At 40.6% G+C, this 17,442-nt stretch overlaps 1 protein-coding gene across 1 annotated transcript in view; it reads left to right on the forward strand.

Moving 5' to 3' along the window:
* tmprss3a (transmembrane serine protease 3a) overlaps positions 1-13,265 on the forward strand; it is a 153,342-nt gene extending 140,077 nt beyond the window's left edge. Inside the window, exons 9-13 of the mRNA XM_059029761.1 lie at positions 4,500-4,669; positions 4,922-5,017; positions 6,380-6,522; positions 9,420-9,572; positions 11,778-13,265. Of these exons, the coding sequence (XP_058885744.1) occupies positions 4,500-4,669; positions 4,922-5,017; positions 6,380-6,522; positions 9,420-9,572; positions 11,778-11,798 (583 nt within the window). The 3' untranslated portion in view covers positions 11,799-13,265. The remainder of the gene's footprint in view (positions 1-4,499; positions 4,670-4,921; positions 5,018-6,379; positions 6,523-9,419; positions 9,573-11,777) is intronic.
* Positions 13,266-17,442: the final 4,177 nt, after the last annotated feature.

Below are 17,442 nucleotides of genomic sequence, written 5' to 3' on the forward strand. Positions count from 1 at the left end.
GTTCTGCGGGGAGCCATGGGTCCTTCTTTTGGGGGATGAAGTGAGTCTCACTCCCCCGACTGACCGGGTCGGCCTCCTGCCCAAGTCACTGCCGTCCCCGGCAGTTCCTTGCCGGTCAGAGGAGACCCCCGGCCACATCTATACTTTCGCAGCTTATCTGAGTTGGGCCCTGGGGGGGGTTCTCTTCCTTCGTCTCTCCTATACGGACCCAAGACACTTTTCCCTAACTCTCCACGCGACCCAGCTGCCAGCTGATGCCACCTGAGGATGCTGCCTGAGTCGTGATGGGATCTCTCCTTTTGTCCTCTATGTCTCATTCTCCTTGGCACCCGGCAGCCAGAAAATGCTGCCTCACCCAACCTGGACTTGAGAGTGTCCTTCTTGTTTGTCTTCTCATTCTCCTTGTTGCCCAGCAGCCAGACGATGCTGCCTGACCCGGCCTGGACTTGAGAGCTTCATCTTTCGTATGTTCTGTCTCTCATCCTCCTCGGTGACAGTTCAGAGTGTCTTGTTTGTATGTCTTGTCCTGGCCCGTATTCATCTCAAGCTGCTCAGCAGCCAGAGGATACTGCCTGACCCGGTCCTTTGAGTACAGGGATCTGTCCAGCCTGTCCTATGTTCTAACACTATTGTCATTCAGGCACTCGCATGCTTCATGTTTGCTGCCTCTCACGCCTTTCTTTACTCTGAAGCTCTTGTAAGCACCCAGTGAAATATATATTACTGGGTTACACTTTTATTTAATACAATAACCTTAAATTAATAAAAATGCACACAAATGTTTGTGTATCTGTGTTTCGTCAACTGTTTGTAAATTTAGAGAAGTCAGTAAAAAAAATCACATTTAACACAGTCCGTATTAAAAGAATAATGTCAATTAACAATACTGTTCTGAAATTAGTATGCATTCTTCAACCAAGTAGCCAAAGCACAGCGAGCTCGGGAGACATTTTCCCTCTTGCGATGCTTTTCCCATAGATTGTTTTTGGAAATATGCTGGATAGCCTAGAAATTGAATTTATGCAGTACCAAGTGACTGACTTGACAGATCATAGACGGTATCTGGCAGCTGATGAATGCTACTTGCATTTGCATACTGGTAGCTAAAAGTGTGATTTAACCCGTTGCACTATGTCGGACCAGGTCCGACATTAAAATGTTTCCTTTCCGGTCCAATGTCGGACCGTGTCCGACGTTATCAGAAAGGCGTCAATCACAGGTCCCGAGTCATTTTTTCTCCGGAAAAAGCTGAGAAAAGCTTTCAATGGCTGAGAGAGGCCAAGAGAAGTCGGAAAGAAAAATGTAGGCAGATCTGAGCAATACACATAGTCCCTTCACCAGAGACATAACACGGACATAAACAAACAAGATAGCTGCTTCCGCATTCAGAACTCAAAGAGTTCTGTTTATGACTGTAAATCGCCCTGGATAAGGGTGTCTGCTAAGAAATAAATAAATAAATAAATAAATAATAATAATAATAATCCACATAACCCTAACCGGGCACAGGGAATTCAGTCTCCTGTCTTTCTCCTCTGCAAAGGGAGGGGGATGGAAAGCCTCTAGTTCCACTGACTGATTCAAGTGAAAAGCTGTAATCATTTTAGGGAAGAAAGCAAGGTTTGTGCGCAACGACACAGTTTCAATTGTCACAAATACCCATTTAGGAACTGTACACGGACAGTGCCTGTAGCTCACTGACCCACTTAGCGGAGGTGACAGCTAATAGAAAGGCTGTCTTCATAGAGAGATATTTCAACTCTATGAAATGTATGGGCTCAAATGGGGCCTTAGTAAGAGCCTCCAGTACCACGTCTAGACTCCATTTGGGGAGGACATCCTTTCTAGGCGGACGTAGCCGCCGAGCACCCTTTAGAAAATGGGTCGCCAGTATAGGAGCGCCTGGGGATACTGAGTCAATGGTAACATGGCATGCAGATATGGCTGCTAGGTACACTTTCAATGTAGAGGGGGATTTACCCACCTCTAGCAGATCTTGCAGAAGCTGTAAAATAACTGCTATAGGGCAATACATGTGTCATGGCTTCTGGCCATGCACCAATTTTGAAAATATTTCCACTTGTAGGCGTACAGCGCTTTTGTGGAAGGCGCCCTAAGGCGGACAGACGGTCCCATTCAGGGGCCAGACCCACAGTTGGAGTCTGCTCAGTTCTGGGTGCCAGAGGGTGCCTTTCGCTTGACTGAGAAGATCCATGCGCAGCGGGATCTCCCAGGGCTGGCCTCGCAGCAGCTGGCAGAGGATCGAAAACCAGATTCCCCAGGCCCATCTGGGGGCCACCAGGAGAACTGTCACTTCGTCTCTCCTGACCTTCTCAAGGAAGGCAGGGAGCCGCGGTTTAGGCTGGAAAGCATACAGAAGCACTTTGGGCCATCCCATGGGCTAGGGCATCGACATCTAGTGGACCGCCGCAGCTGCTGAGGGAGAACTACAGGGGGCAATGGGTCATCTCTGCCATGGCAAAGAGATCGACCTGGGCTTCCCTGAAATGTTCCTAAATGTGCTGCACCACTTGAGGGTGGAGTCGACATTCTGATGGGTGAGGACCCTCCCTGGAGAGGAGGTCCCCTGCCCAGTTCACCACTCCCGGGAGATATACAGTCTGGAGGGACAGGAAGTGTCTTTGTGCCCAGATCAGCAGCCGAAAGGCTATGCGGTGTAACCCTGGGGACCGAAACCCTCCCTGGTGGTTCACGTACGCAACTCCTGACACATTTTCCGTGCGGACAAGGACATGTTGGTTGGGGAGCACAGGGAGGAAATGTTGCAGCACAAGGTGAACCGCTTTCAGCTCTAGCGCATTTATGTACAGAGATGTCCAGTTGCCCAACCAGGACCTGTGGACTCCTCTGCCTGCCCAGACCACCCCCCAACCGGAGTTGGATGTGTCTGTCGTCACCACTTGAGACTTGTAAATCACTCCCATCCTTACGCCTTTGCTCAGGTGAGGGGCTTGCCTCCACCAGCGTAGTGCATTCCAGCACAGGCGAGACACTGTAAGCTGACGGTGTCTGTTCTTGAGGTGTAGCCGAAAGGCATTGCGCCACACTTGAAACAGGCGCATGTGAAGTAACCCCAATTGGGTGGCTGACGAAGCTGCGGCCATCAGACCCAGTCATTTTTGGCACAACACCAATTGTACTGTGGACCCTTGTTGAAACAGGGCCAGACAGTTGCGAATGGCAGCTACTCTGTCATCCGACAGGTAGGCTTGCATCATAAGGGAATCCAACCGGAGACCCAAGTAGACCGTACTTTGCACGGGTATTAATTGGCTTTTTGCATCATTGAGGGTGAGACCCAGTCTTGACAGATGCTCGATCACAATCGCCGTGTGGGCCACTGCACCTTCCTGTTTCCTTTGGGAACAAATCAACCAGTCGTCCATGTAATTCATCACCCTTATCCCTTGCAGATGCAAGAGAGCGAGGATGGCATCCATGCACTTTGAAAATGTGCGGGGGGCTAAGGAGAGGCCGAATGACAGCACGGAGAACTCGAAGACACTCCCCTGAAAGGCGAAGCGGAGATATGTGTGCTGGACAGATAGAAAAGTACTAATACACATCTTTCAGGTCCACTGTTTTAAACCATTATAATTGTTATCTCCCACCACAAGCACTACTGCACACACCCGGACTGGTGACCGTGTACTGTATTATTGTGGGGCGGATAACGTTTTTTTATTATTTGGGTAGCAAACCCATTTATCATTGTTACCTCCATGCTTTACACATTGGTGTGTATTGCCGGAGGTTTATCGTTTGGTCGCCAGACCAGGAATTACAAAATAAAGACCCCTTTTCCAAAACAGATTATAGTTTCCTGACTTGTGATTATTTATGCACTGCATCACCTCTGCACCTTTTTTCAATCAGCAGCCACTTTGCCACACTCCCCCTTCCCCATACCGAGGTATGGGAGGGGGGCAAATCTGTAATAAAGTGCCCGAGACCGTGCATAGCTCTGAAGCTAGCGGCTCGGGAAGGGTTATAGAGTGCAGCATGCCATCCAGGTAGGCCGTCATGTCTTCATAAACATTAGTTTAAGTAGGTTAAAAAATAGACTCAGCTACCTACACCTCACTTAACTGGTTAGCTACTGTAGAGATAGGATCTCTAACAGTGACAAATGAACTGGGTTCAAAAGACAAGATAATAAACCTATTTCTGAACCTTGGTCACTTGTGTCCAAACCTTTCCTGAATTACAGTGAAATTATAATTTATTATAATTATGTGTCTTATTATAAACCTCATTGCAGAAAATTATTTAAACATTATAGGGGAAGTTCTTACAGAATTGGTGACTGTGACGGGACCACAAAGTGGCTGGGAAATGTTTTTATTTGTGAACTAAGATTTTCGGAGTATGGCCCCACGCATTAGGTAATATCACTCAAAAAAATGATATACAGTGTATAAAAATGAAGAACTCTTCATGAGTCATACTAATACTAATTTCTGTGATATTCCTTTCAGATTTGCTTTCCCTTCTTCTTGGACAGTACATGTTGGTATTACTGACCAACCTGTGACAGGGGGCATGGCTTATACTGTAAAGAAGATAATGCATCATAGAAAGTACAGACCCAAATCTTTACATTATGACATTGCATTAATGAAGCTGACTACATCGATTATATTTGATGGTAAGTCATCTTATTCCATCATACTTAATGTTTTAGTGTAAACTATTGTAGTTTCTAAAGTTTTTGTGCTTTACAAGATTTAGTATTGGTATTTAGCTATTCTTTACACTATTATTTAATTTAGCAAAAAACTGACAAACAGGACAGCAATAGTTACAAAATGTGCACAGAATTTATTTTCAATCAGAATATACAATTATTTAAAATTGTAATGTACTGCAATGATCTGAGTTGTGAATCTGTTGTCTTAAGGTAATGTGGAGCCAATATGCCTTCCAAATTATGGTGAAGAGTTTGCAGATGGAAAAATGTGTTGGATTTCAGGCTGGGGTGCAATGTATGATGGAGGTAAGAGCATCAAGAAAATCAAAGCATGGAAATACTCCAATTATAACCATTGCCTTGACATTAAAAATCATACACTTAAATGTGTCCTTTTAATTTTGTATTTGTTCCAACATGTAAAGGGAAACAATTCAAACATGGTAGTCAGTGCCCTATACAGAATAATGCATTAAAGTCCAAAAGATTACAGTTTGTTTAGTTTGAAGGTGCTACTGATCTTGCTGGAGAAGCTGCTGAGCAATAAGTATATAGACTCTATTAGCCTTATTAAATGGTCAGGATAGCGGGTATCACAAAACGTAAATCCAAACACAAACAAGTATTTTCTATGCACTTTAATACTTTTCTAGATAAAACAAATAAGTAAATACATAAATAAACGATACTTCAAAACAAAAAGCTGTAGCTCATTAGCCGTATTACTTCCTTTGTTACAAATACCTGGTCTTTACAGTGGCCAGCATTAAATAAGGACAGTCCTTAGTACAGAGTACTGTAGTTTGCTTTCCTTTCGGCACTGACATGTGCAGATTGTAACTATAACCTTTTTACCTTTATCTTCCGTTATCTATTTAGTTTATTATGTTGAGGTGTCTGATTTAACTCAGTATCAAACTTGCTGGATAATATTGGCAATAATCACAGCAAAGCATATGCTTGTAAAACAGTGGAAGAGCATTTCTAATCCCATACTTACAGACTGGGCCCTTAATATGTCCTAATTAGCCAGTTTTGAGAAAATGTGTTAAATACATTTCCCACATTTGAATCTGGTTCCTTTCTACACTGGACATTTTCAAAGTGAATTCAATGAAAGTAAAAGGACATAGCGACACATGGCATATTCAGCATGTGTAGCTATGTTATTCATAGAGAAATTGCATCTCAATATCAGAGCAAATGAACTTAGAACACTTCAGAATTATTGCAATCATTATAAAGAGCGGTGAAACAATATGAGTGTTGCCCCTTTATGTTATTTAAGTCCTACAGAAAATCATTTTAAAATGTATTGCATTAGAGTCCAAAATCTAATTTAAAAAGTTTAAATAAAGGAAATTGGGTATCTGTGTTAACGAGCACTGTGGTGCGCAAAACCTTTTACTGTGTTAATTAAGCAATAAGCCCTGTTGTCTAATAATATGTCTCAGGTGAAAAATAAAACAGCTTAATTACATTTAATACACTTTGGATGATCATTATTAAAATATAGTGTTATAATTATGTAAAGCTTTCCTTTGTTACAACTCCATCAAGCCTCAAAATAATCCAAATGCTTCCATATACATGCTTTGACTGTATCCTAACTGATGCATTTGATTGACCTGCTATCAACACATTAATACTTAATTATTTTCATTACAGGAGAAGGTACTGTTGCTATGAACTACGCTCAGATACCTCTGCTGTCCAACAAAGTGTGCAATCAGCCTGATGTGTATCAAGGCTTTATAACTCCTACCATGATTTGTGCTGGATATTTAGAAGGTGGTATAGATTCCTGCCAGGTATGGTTTATTTAATTAATGTGGATATTTGGAAACCCAAAAAATCTATAAGATAAGAACATAAGAAAATATATGAACAAGAGGAGGCCATTCTAGTTTTTGATTAATCCAAAAACTTGTGTCAAGTTGGGTATTTAAGAATTACAATGATTTGCCACACTGTCTATGTAAAGTTCGTCTCCACTTAATTCCAACTGTGTCCTGGGGTCTGCACTGACGGTTATCTTTGACTTCAGTCAAGTGTTGTTGCCCCCCCCCCCCACCATCCTTCTTTGTTCTAGACTAAATAGAGTTGGTTCCATCAATGTATCTTCCTAACACATTCTGTTAAACCCTGATATTAGTCTTGTTGCTTATTCCTGGGCATAACATATTTGGTGTCTGGTTGTTAATAGCGATGTCTTTCTCTTGGTGGGCCTGTAGTAGTTAAATACAACCCACTTGGTATTTGAAATCTACATCCTACGAGCATATTTTCTCAAAAACATGTTGTATGATTCATGTACAACATGTGACAAAGCTCTTAATGCAGTTTGAGTGACATACAGTGCCGTGAAAAAGTATTTGCCCCTGTGACAGGGTGGTCGAGTTGTGACGTCAGGCCAGAAGGAAGGGAAACACTCTGACACCAGGCAGTGCTGCAGTTCAAGGTGCTTGCGCCGTTTTATTTAAATAATAAAAAAATAAAATAAAAAGTTTAAATGCAAAACACTTGCTCACAGAGCGAAAGTAAAAGGTTTAAACAAAACAAAATCACGCACACAAAATAAACAATAAATGATCCAGGTCAGGCTGGGCAGTAGCCTTCACTGATCCTGGATTTACTTTTAAGTTTAGTTTAGTTTTCGCTCGCTCTCCCCGCTCTCATTCCTCCTTTTGAACACCCCCCTCTAACTGAGAGCACTGCAGGCTTTTATGCAGGTGACCATCTCCCGATTAGCAACAAATTAATCACTTAATTAATTCGGGAGATGGCCACCTTCTGCACAAAGTTTTCAAATTACTGTGGATGGAAGTACCCATCCACGCTACTAAACAGTATAATAACAAACAAACAAACAAACAAACAAACACACAAACGGCTACGCCGTCACGTATATATAAATACAATAATAAATAAATATAAAAACAATACCAACGACGCTTTGCCGTCATATATTTTTAAATAACAAAACCATAATACAAAACAATAAATTGCACAGGGGTGGAGGGGGAGACCTCGTTCTAAAAATAAATAAACAAAACACTGTACAGGGCTCCTCGCCCTGTTTCAGCCCCCTGTCTGATTTTCTGCATTTTTGCATATTTTTGACACTGAATGTTAACACTTAACTAGGGGAGGCAATAACTTTTTCACACCTGAAGATTGCATGTTTGATTACCTTGCACACCAAACAAATGAAAGAAGCACCAAACTTTGGCACCAAAATTTTTTCTCTCAGACTCCCTCTATATACTACTACAACACACAAAAAAATCTGACCAAATACAATGTGAAAAATGTGCAAAAATGCAGAAAATCAGACAGGGGGCAAATACTTTTTCAGGGCACTGTGTAAGTATAGTCCCCATTTCATTGGGAAGTGCTGGTTTGCTAAGGTGAAATCTACTGTCAATGTAATGTGTTGATTTTTGAAAAATCAAACGACTTGATGTCAAACTTCACTGTTGAGTTTAAATAAATTTTATGCAAGGAGAACAAACAAATCCTTCATAATTTCAGGTTAGACAGGTTCACGTGTCAATTAAACAAATATGCTTGGGGCTGGAATATACTGTTTTTACTGGCATAAAAATCAGAACTGTAACATAAAACATTGGATAACGTATTCTTTACAAGATTCAGTGCATAAATTGTTACCTTTAAAATAAAAACTAAATTAAGGGGGGGGGGGGGGGGTTATGTGACTTTTTGGTTGGACCCATACTTAGTACACATACTGAGGTCAAGACAAACAAAAACATAAAAGTGTACACTATATCAATCAATGTGGTTACAGATGTATTCATTTTCATTACCAAGAATATTCCAGAAATACTACCTATGGTTTTGGTTCATAGGAATATTCTCAGATGATGATACAGACCAATCCTGCCACAAAAATGCCAAAATGTGTAACCCGAGGATCGCATGCAACAATACAATATTGATATTATTTGTTTATTTAGCAGACGCCTTTGTCCAAGGCGACTTACAGAGACTAGGGTGTGTGAACTATGCATCAGCTGCAGAGTCACTTGCAACTACGTCTCACCCGAAAGACAGAGCAGAAGGAGGTTAAGTGACTTGCTCAGTGTCACACAATGAGTCAGTGGCTGAGGTGGGATTTGAACCGGGGACCTCCTGGTTACAAGCCCTTTTCTTTAACCACTGGACCACACAGCCTCCTATATATCTAGCACCTAATGGTATTGTCAATGTAAGACTGGTTCAAGGGTGGTAAGGTGCTGTGCGTACATTGCATTAGTGTTATAGAAGCTGGTTTTGACATTAGAGAACACCATGACACCATGTTCATATCACTGATCCCAGGAACGTATAGATTGAGGCAGATTAGTGGTCAGTTCAAGGAAGCAGCAGAAACTTTTTATCAATAGAGTCTTTGAAATCTGTGCATAGTATTCCAAATTAAAGTAAAACACAAGCAAAGAACCACAGATCTTCAGAATGGGGGCCAAAACAATATGCTTAAAGAACAAGTAGCTTCATATACAATTGTGTTTTTTTTTTTTTTACACGTTCAGTGCTAAAGGATTTTAAAACCATGGTTAGCACTTATTCAGGGGTTAGTGAATAAATGGTGATTTACAGAATTATGCAGAAAGACAACCTCTGTTTGAGGCATCAGAGATTTCAACAGCTGCTGTTGGAACTCACTTTTTTCTGTGTAACAAAGGGAGACAGTGGCGGACCATTGGCTTGTGAAGATTCAAATGTCTGGAAGTTAGCTGGAGCTACAAGCTGGGGACTGGGATGTGCAGAAAAAAACAAACCAGGAGTCTACACCAGAATCACTGAATGCCTAGATTGGATCCATGAGCAGATGGAGGTAAAAACGATGGTGGCTTTTGGAGGAAGGAAAAGATCATTTTCAGTGGCTTTGCATGTCCAGTAACTTTTGAACCCCACACTTAACTACTGACTTTATTCAACACTAGTTGAATAATATTGAAATATAACAACAGGGCCCTATTTTAAAGCAAGTATAAATGCATTTTTTTACATAAAACAATTTCAAACTTAGTTGTAGGAAGGAACATGAACAACTGATCTGAGTAGTTTTTTGTTCATTTTATACCATTTATTTAATTGTATTCCTTTCAGGAAATTGGCCTTTGCACTTGTTTAATTCACATGAAATTCCCTTATCATTTCTGCATAAATACTTTATAAAGATAGTAAATGTATGTTATGAGTTACAAAAAATATGATAAAGATCATACATTTGATACTGTGGACAGTATTGGCACCCTACACTTAATATAAGATCATTCAAGAAAACATGTTAAATAAAAGCATTTCGTGAACATTAGCCACAATGACAAATACCAAAATACATAATTTCTGATAGTCTAACAAACAATCTATAAAATAGAAAACGAACGCAATTTCAAATATTTGTTCCTGACAAAAGTATTGGCACCTCTGCTTTAGTATTTCGTGTGTCCTTTTGCTTTTATTATGGCTTTCAGACATTTATGATACTGTTTAAGAATGATGTTACATCTCGTTGGTGAAATCTGGACCCATTCTGTCTTGCATATTTCCACAATGCTTGGCTACTACAGCTTTTTTGTTATGAATTGTTATCTTCAAGAATTCCAGAGGTGACTTAGCTGTATGCTTTGGGTTGTTGTCGTGTGGAAGATAAACTGCCAATCAGCGTATGAGCAGATGGTATCTACTTTGTAGAGTGTTTTGATACATGGCTGCATTAATTCAATCTTCAATCACATCCATGTCTCCAGTCCATGAACTGCTAAAACACCCCATATCATAATAATAATAATAATAATAATAATTTATTTCTTAGCAGACGCCCTTATCCAGGGCGACTTACAAGATATCACATTATTTTTACATACAATTACCCATTTATACAGTTGGGTTTTTACTGGAGCAATCTAGGTAAAGTACCTTGCTCAAGGGTACAGCAGCAGTGTCCCCACCGGGAATTGAACCCATGACCCTCCGGTCAAGAGTCCAGAGCCCTAACCACTACTCCACTCTGCTGCCATGCATCATGAATAAAGCACCTCTATGTTTAACTATAGGTACAAGGTTTTCTTCGTTGAAGGATTTCCCCTTTGTTCTCCAAACATACCAAGTGCATTTTTAGGGAAACATTATATTTTAGACTCATCGGACAATAGAATTTTGTTGAATGCTTCAGATTCCTGTTCATATTTCTTGGCTTATTTGAGACGGTTATGAATTTTCTTTAAAAGTGGTGTGCAGTGAGATCTAAGTGTATAAAATTCTTTCATGAAGTATTATGCCCGATGCTTCTAAATCTTTCTTTGAGTCCTTTGCTTTAAATCTTGGATTTTTTTAGCTGCTCGAATTATTCTTTTACCTGTGGTACTTGTAATGTTCTTTGGATGTCTGCTTATTTGAAGCATTTCAGTTGTATTTGTTCTGTGGTGCTTCTTGATTATTGCTCTGATTGTGGATTTTGGTATTCCATATTTCTTTGATACTGTTATGTAGCCATTTGTTGTAGTTTGCTACGAGTGCTGTTCTCAAATGTGAATCCAAGTCCTTTATCTTGACCATCATCTGCTGTGTTACCAAAATGTTCTTCTTCAACAGATGTTGAAATAATTGCCTCCTTGACTTTATAATGCAGTTTTTTTTTTTTGTTTGTTTTTTTTTTTTAATAAAGATTGTTTGTTAAACAACCAGAGATGGTGTATTTTGGTCTTTATCATAGTATTAGTGGCTAATGTTCACTAAATGCTTGGATTTGAGACTTTTTTTTTATGCTCTTATATTAAGTGTAGGGTGCCAATACTTTTATCTGTGACTGTACATTAATAATAATACATAAAGTACTTCAAGTTAGTTGACCAGCTTAAAAAGAAAGATGAAATAGACAATTATTTACTACTACTGACGAATACGAATAATTTAAAAAGTATTTGTGGATAAACTCAAATAGTTTATTAGTAATCAACCAAAACAAGTTAGTTGTTTCAGTTAAATTGGCAGGTTAAAATTTTGTTTTCAGTTTTCTTACATTTTTATTTTACAGAGAGAAGAGGCACTTTTCTGAATGTTCATCACCTATTCTTCAACTTCAATGTTACAAAGCATGTTTATTTTTTCACAATACCAAATTGTTTTGTAAATTGTATATATTTGTATTGTTCACTGAATTTATACAAAAGCAAGAATTGTCCTATTCTTTTCATTGGCAATATCTGAAAACATCCCCAAACAAATGTACCATTTTTTTCCATCAATGGTCATCTGGTTACGAGTAGCTAATTGATCTAAAAATTCTTAGCATCAACATCATGGCTAGGTAACCCATTCCAAAGCCTCGCCCCTGTGTAAAGAACTGTCTCCTACCCTCTGTCATAAGTCTAGTTCCACTTAATTTGTAAGTGTGTCCTTATTTCTGTGATGCACTTGAAGTATTGGTTAAAGTTAAGTTTGTCAACTCCTGTTATTTTTTTTACTATGAACATTTTCTTTATACAGCCAAGAACTAAAAATGGGAAATAAAGCTTCAAAAAAGGCCAGTTTTGGTACAGCACCATTGTGTAATAGAATTGAAGCTGATTTTCTACACTGATTTTAGTGAAGCTGAAATTTTCTGGACCCTGGTGCAAGAAAGTTAAGTGCCAGTGTAAAAAAAGTTTCTAGGTACTAGATATTGTTCAAATTAATCATGCCTGCTTGTAGACTGTACCTGTCTCTCTTTTATCATCTTGATCAGCATTTTCTAACAACATAAAGGCTTGTTTCAAAGAATGTTGTGGTAACTAATTAATGCATTAAAAATGTGTATAATTGAGACGGCTTTCTAAACAATAATGGGCATTCCTGAAAGATCTGTGCTGTCCACAGGCATACAAATGATTTGAATTCACCTCTTGCAGGAAAAAAGCTGTTGTACCTCCCTTATTGCTGTACCTTATGTACACTATGCATAGAGTATGTGATTTTGAGTTTGCCTGGATCACAACTCTGATGCTGTGTAAGAGAAAGCACACTGGGAAGCCAAACAATTCTTGCAGCTTCTCAGAACACATATGCCTTAGATTTAGATGTATCCTACTCCTCAGTTCACTTAATGTCTTTAGGTGGCCTTCTGTATTTTTATTTCTGATAAATGCTGCCAAAAACAAAACATGAATAATTTGTAATATTATTATTATTTGTTTATTTAGCAGACGTCTTTATCCAAGGCGACTTACAGAGTCTAGGGTGTGTGAACTATGCACCAGCTGCAGAGTCACTTACAATTACGTCTCACCCGAAAGACGGAGCACAAGGAGGTTAAGTGACTTGCTCAGTGTCACACAATGAGTCAGTGGCTGAGGTGGGATTTGAACCGGGGACCTCCTGGTTACAAGCCCTTTTCTTTAACCACTGGACCACACAGCCTCCCATAATAGAAAAGGTTAAGACTGTGCACTGTTTAGCAGTTATAATAATAGACTACATGCATGCTTCAGCTGTGGGTAAGACAGTCCAGAAGTGGTTCCTGGCTCGTATGCCCTCTTCAGTGGATCCTCACGCTCAACGACCCCAGGTGAGTTGTTGTCTTAGTACATTTTCCCCTGCATTGGCTTTGTACCACCAGATGGCGCTGTATGGTCAGGTAAGTACACTCTGGATCTGGCTCGAGGTTGATACCGGTGGCACTTTGCGATATTGCGCTGCTCCCTGCTGCGTGCCAACCTTTTGTGATGACAACAACACACTGCTGCACAGGTAAGTAACTGTAATTGGCTTAGGGGCCACTAAACAAGTTTAGTAATTTCAATCTTCTTACTAGGTTCCACTCTCTTCTGGATATAAGTTTGTTTTCCAAACCCAGCTGATCTGAGTTTTTATTTTTGTTTTTGGATTCCCAGCCAGGCATAAACAAAATTCAAACCAAATGTGCTGGCTGTTCAATATCCCTCATACATCCAATGCACCTCCCACTACACACCGGCTATTGCCGGTCCTTCTTAATTTTACACAGTCCCGTACGTATATGACTGCCTTGAGTGCAAAGGAAAGTAAATGCAGCATACTCACTGTTGACTTTCACTGTCCGTGGGTGTTTCTCTGTGGTCCAAGATTGCTCCGCGGCTATGCCTCCTTGCAGCTCTTGATGAATCTTCCCTCTGTATTGTATTCCAGTTTGTGTATTACAGCACCTGCACCTGTACAGCTTTTGTAGCAATGTTGTGTTTGCTCCGTTATTACCTTACTTCGTAAATTACAGCTGTGATTGAGGTTGACTGTTTGATTAGTATTCTTCGTCGCTATCTCTGGTAATGCAACAAACTCGAGCAGTGTACTCCTTTCCGCTCTCGTCCCGCACTGGAATGGTATTCTGCTGGCTTCTCCTTCTCGACCACTCAGTTCACTGGCAGCCCTTTAAAGTTGCCGTCGTTACCCATCATGCAGTGGTTGGTTTTACTTGGGCTTTTGGGAAGTGTAGTCTCTAGCTGGTATACATGTGTAATCTTTCTCTTTTCTGCTTCTTCCTGACTAAAGGGGGAGCTACAAGGCCTGTTTACTCCTACTAACTCGTGTTCTATTGATGTATCCAACCCCTTCAAAGCCCCTTTTCTATCACAGTAGTTAAATGCATAAGGAAAACGAAGGTGATAAAGAGGAGTTTATATTAGTCAGTATATGTGCTCATAATACAAAAAAATGTCTCTCTGTACAGTGTCCATTTTAGAACATCCTCATGTATCACTCCCTCTTGTGTCAGGCATCAGTCCTCCTCGAGTCAGTCGTCAGGTATCAGGCATCAGTCCTCCTCGAGTCAGTCGTCAGGTATTAGGCATCAGTCCTCCTCGAGTCAGTCGTCAGGTATCAGGCATCAGTCCTCCTCGAGTCAGTCGTCAGGTATCAGGCATCAGTCCTCCTCGAGTCAGTCGTCAGGTATCAGGCATCAGTCCTCCTCGAGTCAGTCGTCAGGTATCAGGCATCAGTCCTCCTCGAGTCAGTCGTCAGGTATCAGGCATCAGTCCTCCTCGAGTCAGTCATCAGGTACCAGTCCTCCTCAAATTTATTTTTTCAGGAGCAAAAAACGTTCGATGCTTCCATTGGATGACACAAATGTCAATCAATCGTTCGACAAGTAGCTGGTATTAAGTTATTGTGGTGGGTGAGTAAGAAGTTATTAAAGAAAATATGATTTAAAAATAATGAAAATGTAAACTAATTGCTAACAATGCAGTGTAGCTGCTGATTAGTTGATGCATTTTTACTGTTTTTTAGTTGCATTTAATCTAGCACATTCAACGGTCAGACATTATCGACTATATTTTTAATAATCGTTTTATTTCTATTTTTTTTAAGCTAAAAGTGTAAAACATGAACACGGTTCAAGTAAATGAACAGTATGACGAGCTTAGGAGAGAATTGCAGGAAGGTACATTTTTTTATGTTTAAAATATGAAGATGTAAACTAGTGTGGGCTAGTGGGCTCTCTGGTCAGGATGGAAGCCCACTAAACACCAGGCAAAGAAGGCAACAGTGAAAGTGGTGAAGCAGTTTGCTTAGACACACATATTTTCTTTCAACAAACAAAAGGAAAAACAAAAACCTAGCTCTTTTTCAAGCCCTTACTAGTATTACTTCATGAGGCAAGAGCCAGGCCTGCATAATGGACTACTAGAATAAAGACAAAGTGCTTGTGACTTAGTAATAGGTTTCCCCTTGACTACTTGGAGAACCGCCCTCGCTGAGGTGAGGCCCAACCGATCGACCTCCAAGGCTGGGAAGCGAGGACTTCCCCCAAGGGGAAACTAAGGAACCAAGGAGGACGAACCAAGGTCTCCCTGGCTTACTGGGTCATCTAGTCAAGAGAGGTGAGACTCAGCTAATGCTCCAAGGCCGCATGGAGAGCCTTGCGATCTATTATTATTATTATTATTATTTATTTCTTAGCAGACGCCCTTATCCAGGGCGACTTACAATTGTTACAAGATATCACATTATTTTTACATACAATTACCCATTTATACAGTTGGGTTTTTTTACTGGAGCAATCTAGGTAAAGTACCTTGCTCAGGGGTACAACAGCAGTGTCCCCCACTGGGGATTGAACCCACGACCCTCCAGTCAAGAGTCCAGAGCCCTAACCACTATTCCACACTGCTGATCTACACAGGGAGAACAAAAGTGCTGGAAAAGAGAATAAAAAATAAACACATAAAGAGGGCCAGGGGTCTCCCAGCTGTAAGAGCCACCTTTGATAAGTTGAGTCAAATGACTAGCTTGAAAGTTGGGAGCAGCTTGCTCTCTGAAAGGGGAGACTGGCACGGGTGCAAATGCATAGATCGACGATCCCCAACAAACTTATCAGAACTGGATCAATTTTCCCGTGAAGAATGGACCTATCCAAAAAGACTCATATCAGTAATTGCTAATGTAAATTTAGTTGAAAACCGTTTGCTGAATGGAGGAATGGGTAGAGGAAAAGGTTGAGCTGAGGGAGCCAGACGTCTGAATTGCACGATCTGTAAACTAGAAAGAGCATCACCAGTTTTATTAGAGATACCTGCAAGGAGTAGGGCTTTCAAAATAAATTATTTATTTCTGAAATCCAGACTAGCCGGCGAAGAAGTTGCATAATTAGAGGGGGGGAGGAACGGCCTTAATTAATAATATGAACAGTAGATTGATTCACAAAAGATTAAGATTTCTGCCAAAATGGGCTACAAAGATAGGCTGCAACGACAATAGGGAATAATTCAAGTAAGGCTGTGGATTTAAGCTGAGGAGGAAGATTTTTGATTTCTGGAGGCCAGACATCTGAGAAGCCGGTAAGAGAGAGCCGAGTTCTAGACTGTTTCAGCTGGAGGGGCTGTCATTTAGTTGAAAGAGGGCAAATGGACTGTGAATGAGCATCGCCACAGAAACTGCACATATGTAAAAAATAGCATCCTTTGGAAATGCAGAATGAGGAACTGAAATTATTACACAGCTTCTGACTGACCCTGGAATGAACTGCCCAGTCCGGGGCACACTGTTCCTGCTACACAGCGTCCTCACAGGTCGGGAGGGAGATGGTTAACTAGGATCCATTTGCTCACTGTCACAGTCTTCCATGAGAATCTTTGCTTGTTGAAAAAGCAGGGTGAGCTGAAGAATGACTAGGAGAAACTGCAGATGGTATGATTTTTTTAAAAAAGGAGTGTTGTTGAGAGCAGGGGGAGAATAATTTGAGGCTGATGAGGAGACTCAAGAGGAGTCTGCTTTTGGACACAGAGAGGTAGAATGGGCGGTAGAAGCACAAACTCTGCAAGCGTTAGCACTGAGACCACTGAAGAATCTATTAAAGAGATCAGGATCGGGTTGAGACCAATCAATCAGTGTATTGTCCAATGCTAACCAAGATGCTGCTTTGGCTGAAAAAGCTTTATGATACTCATAAAAAATGGTACCGCCATATCTGACAGAGAGAGCAACGATGTTAAATAAATATGAGTCCAGTTCTTGTCGTCGGTGAGCATAAACATGATTACAAAGGACTTAGCGAAAGACAGAAAATGCAAGCACAAATTCTTCAAGTTTTTTACACAACCGAGAATCCCAAGATTTAGAGTAACAGACAGATCTCCACAGTCAACTACTCTGTGATCCAGAAATTCTGAGGTTGCAATAAGAATAGAGACCAAATTACTGTCTTTACCTTCAATAATATTGCGTCTCAGTTGAGGAGAGAGAACATGAAC

Source organism: Acipenser ruthenus, chromosome 9 (genome assembly GCF_902713425.1).
Source record: "Acipenser ruthenus chromosome 9, fAciRut3.2 maternal haplotype, whole genome shotgun sequence".
NCBI classification, from domain to species: Eukaryota; Metazoa; Chordata; class Actinopteri; order Acipenseriformes; family Acipenseridae; genus Acipenser; species Acipenser ruthenus.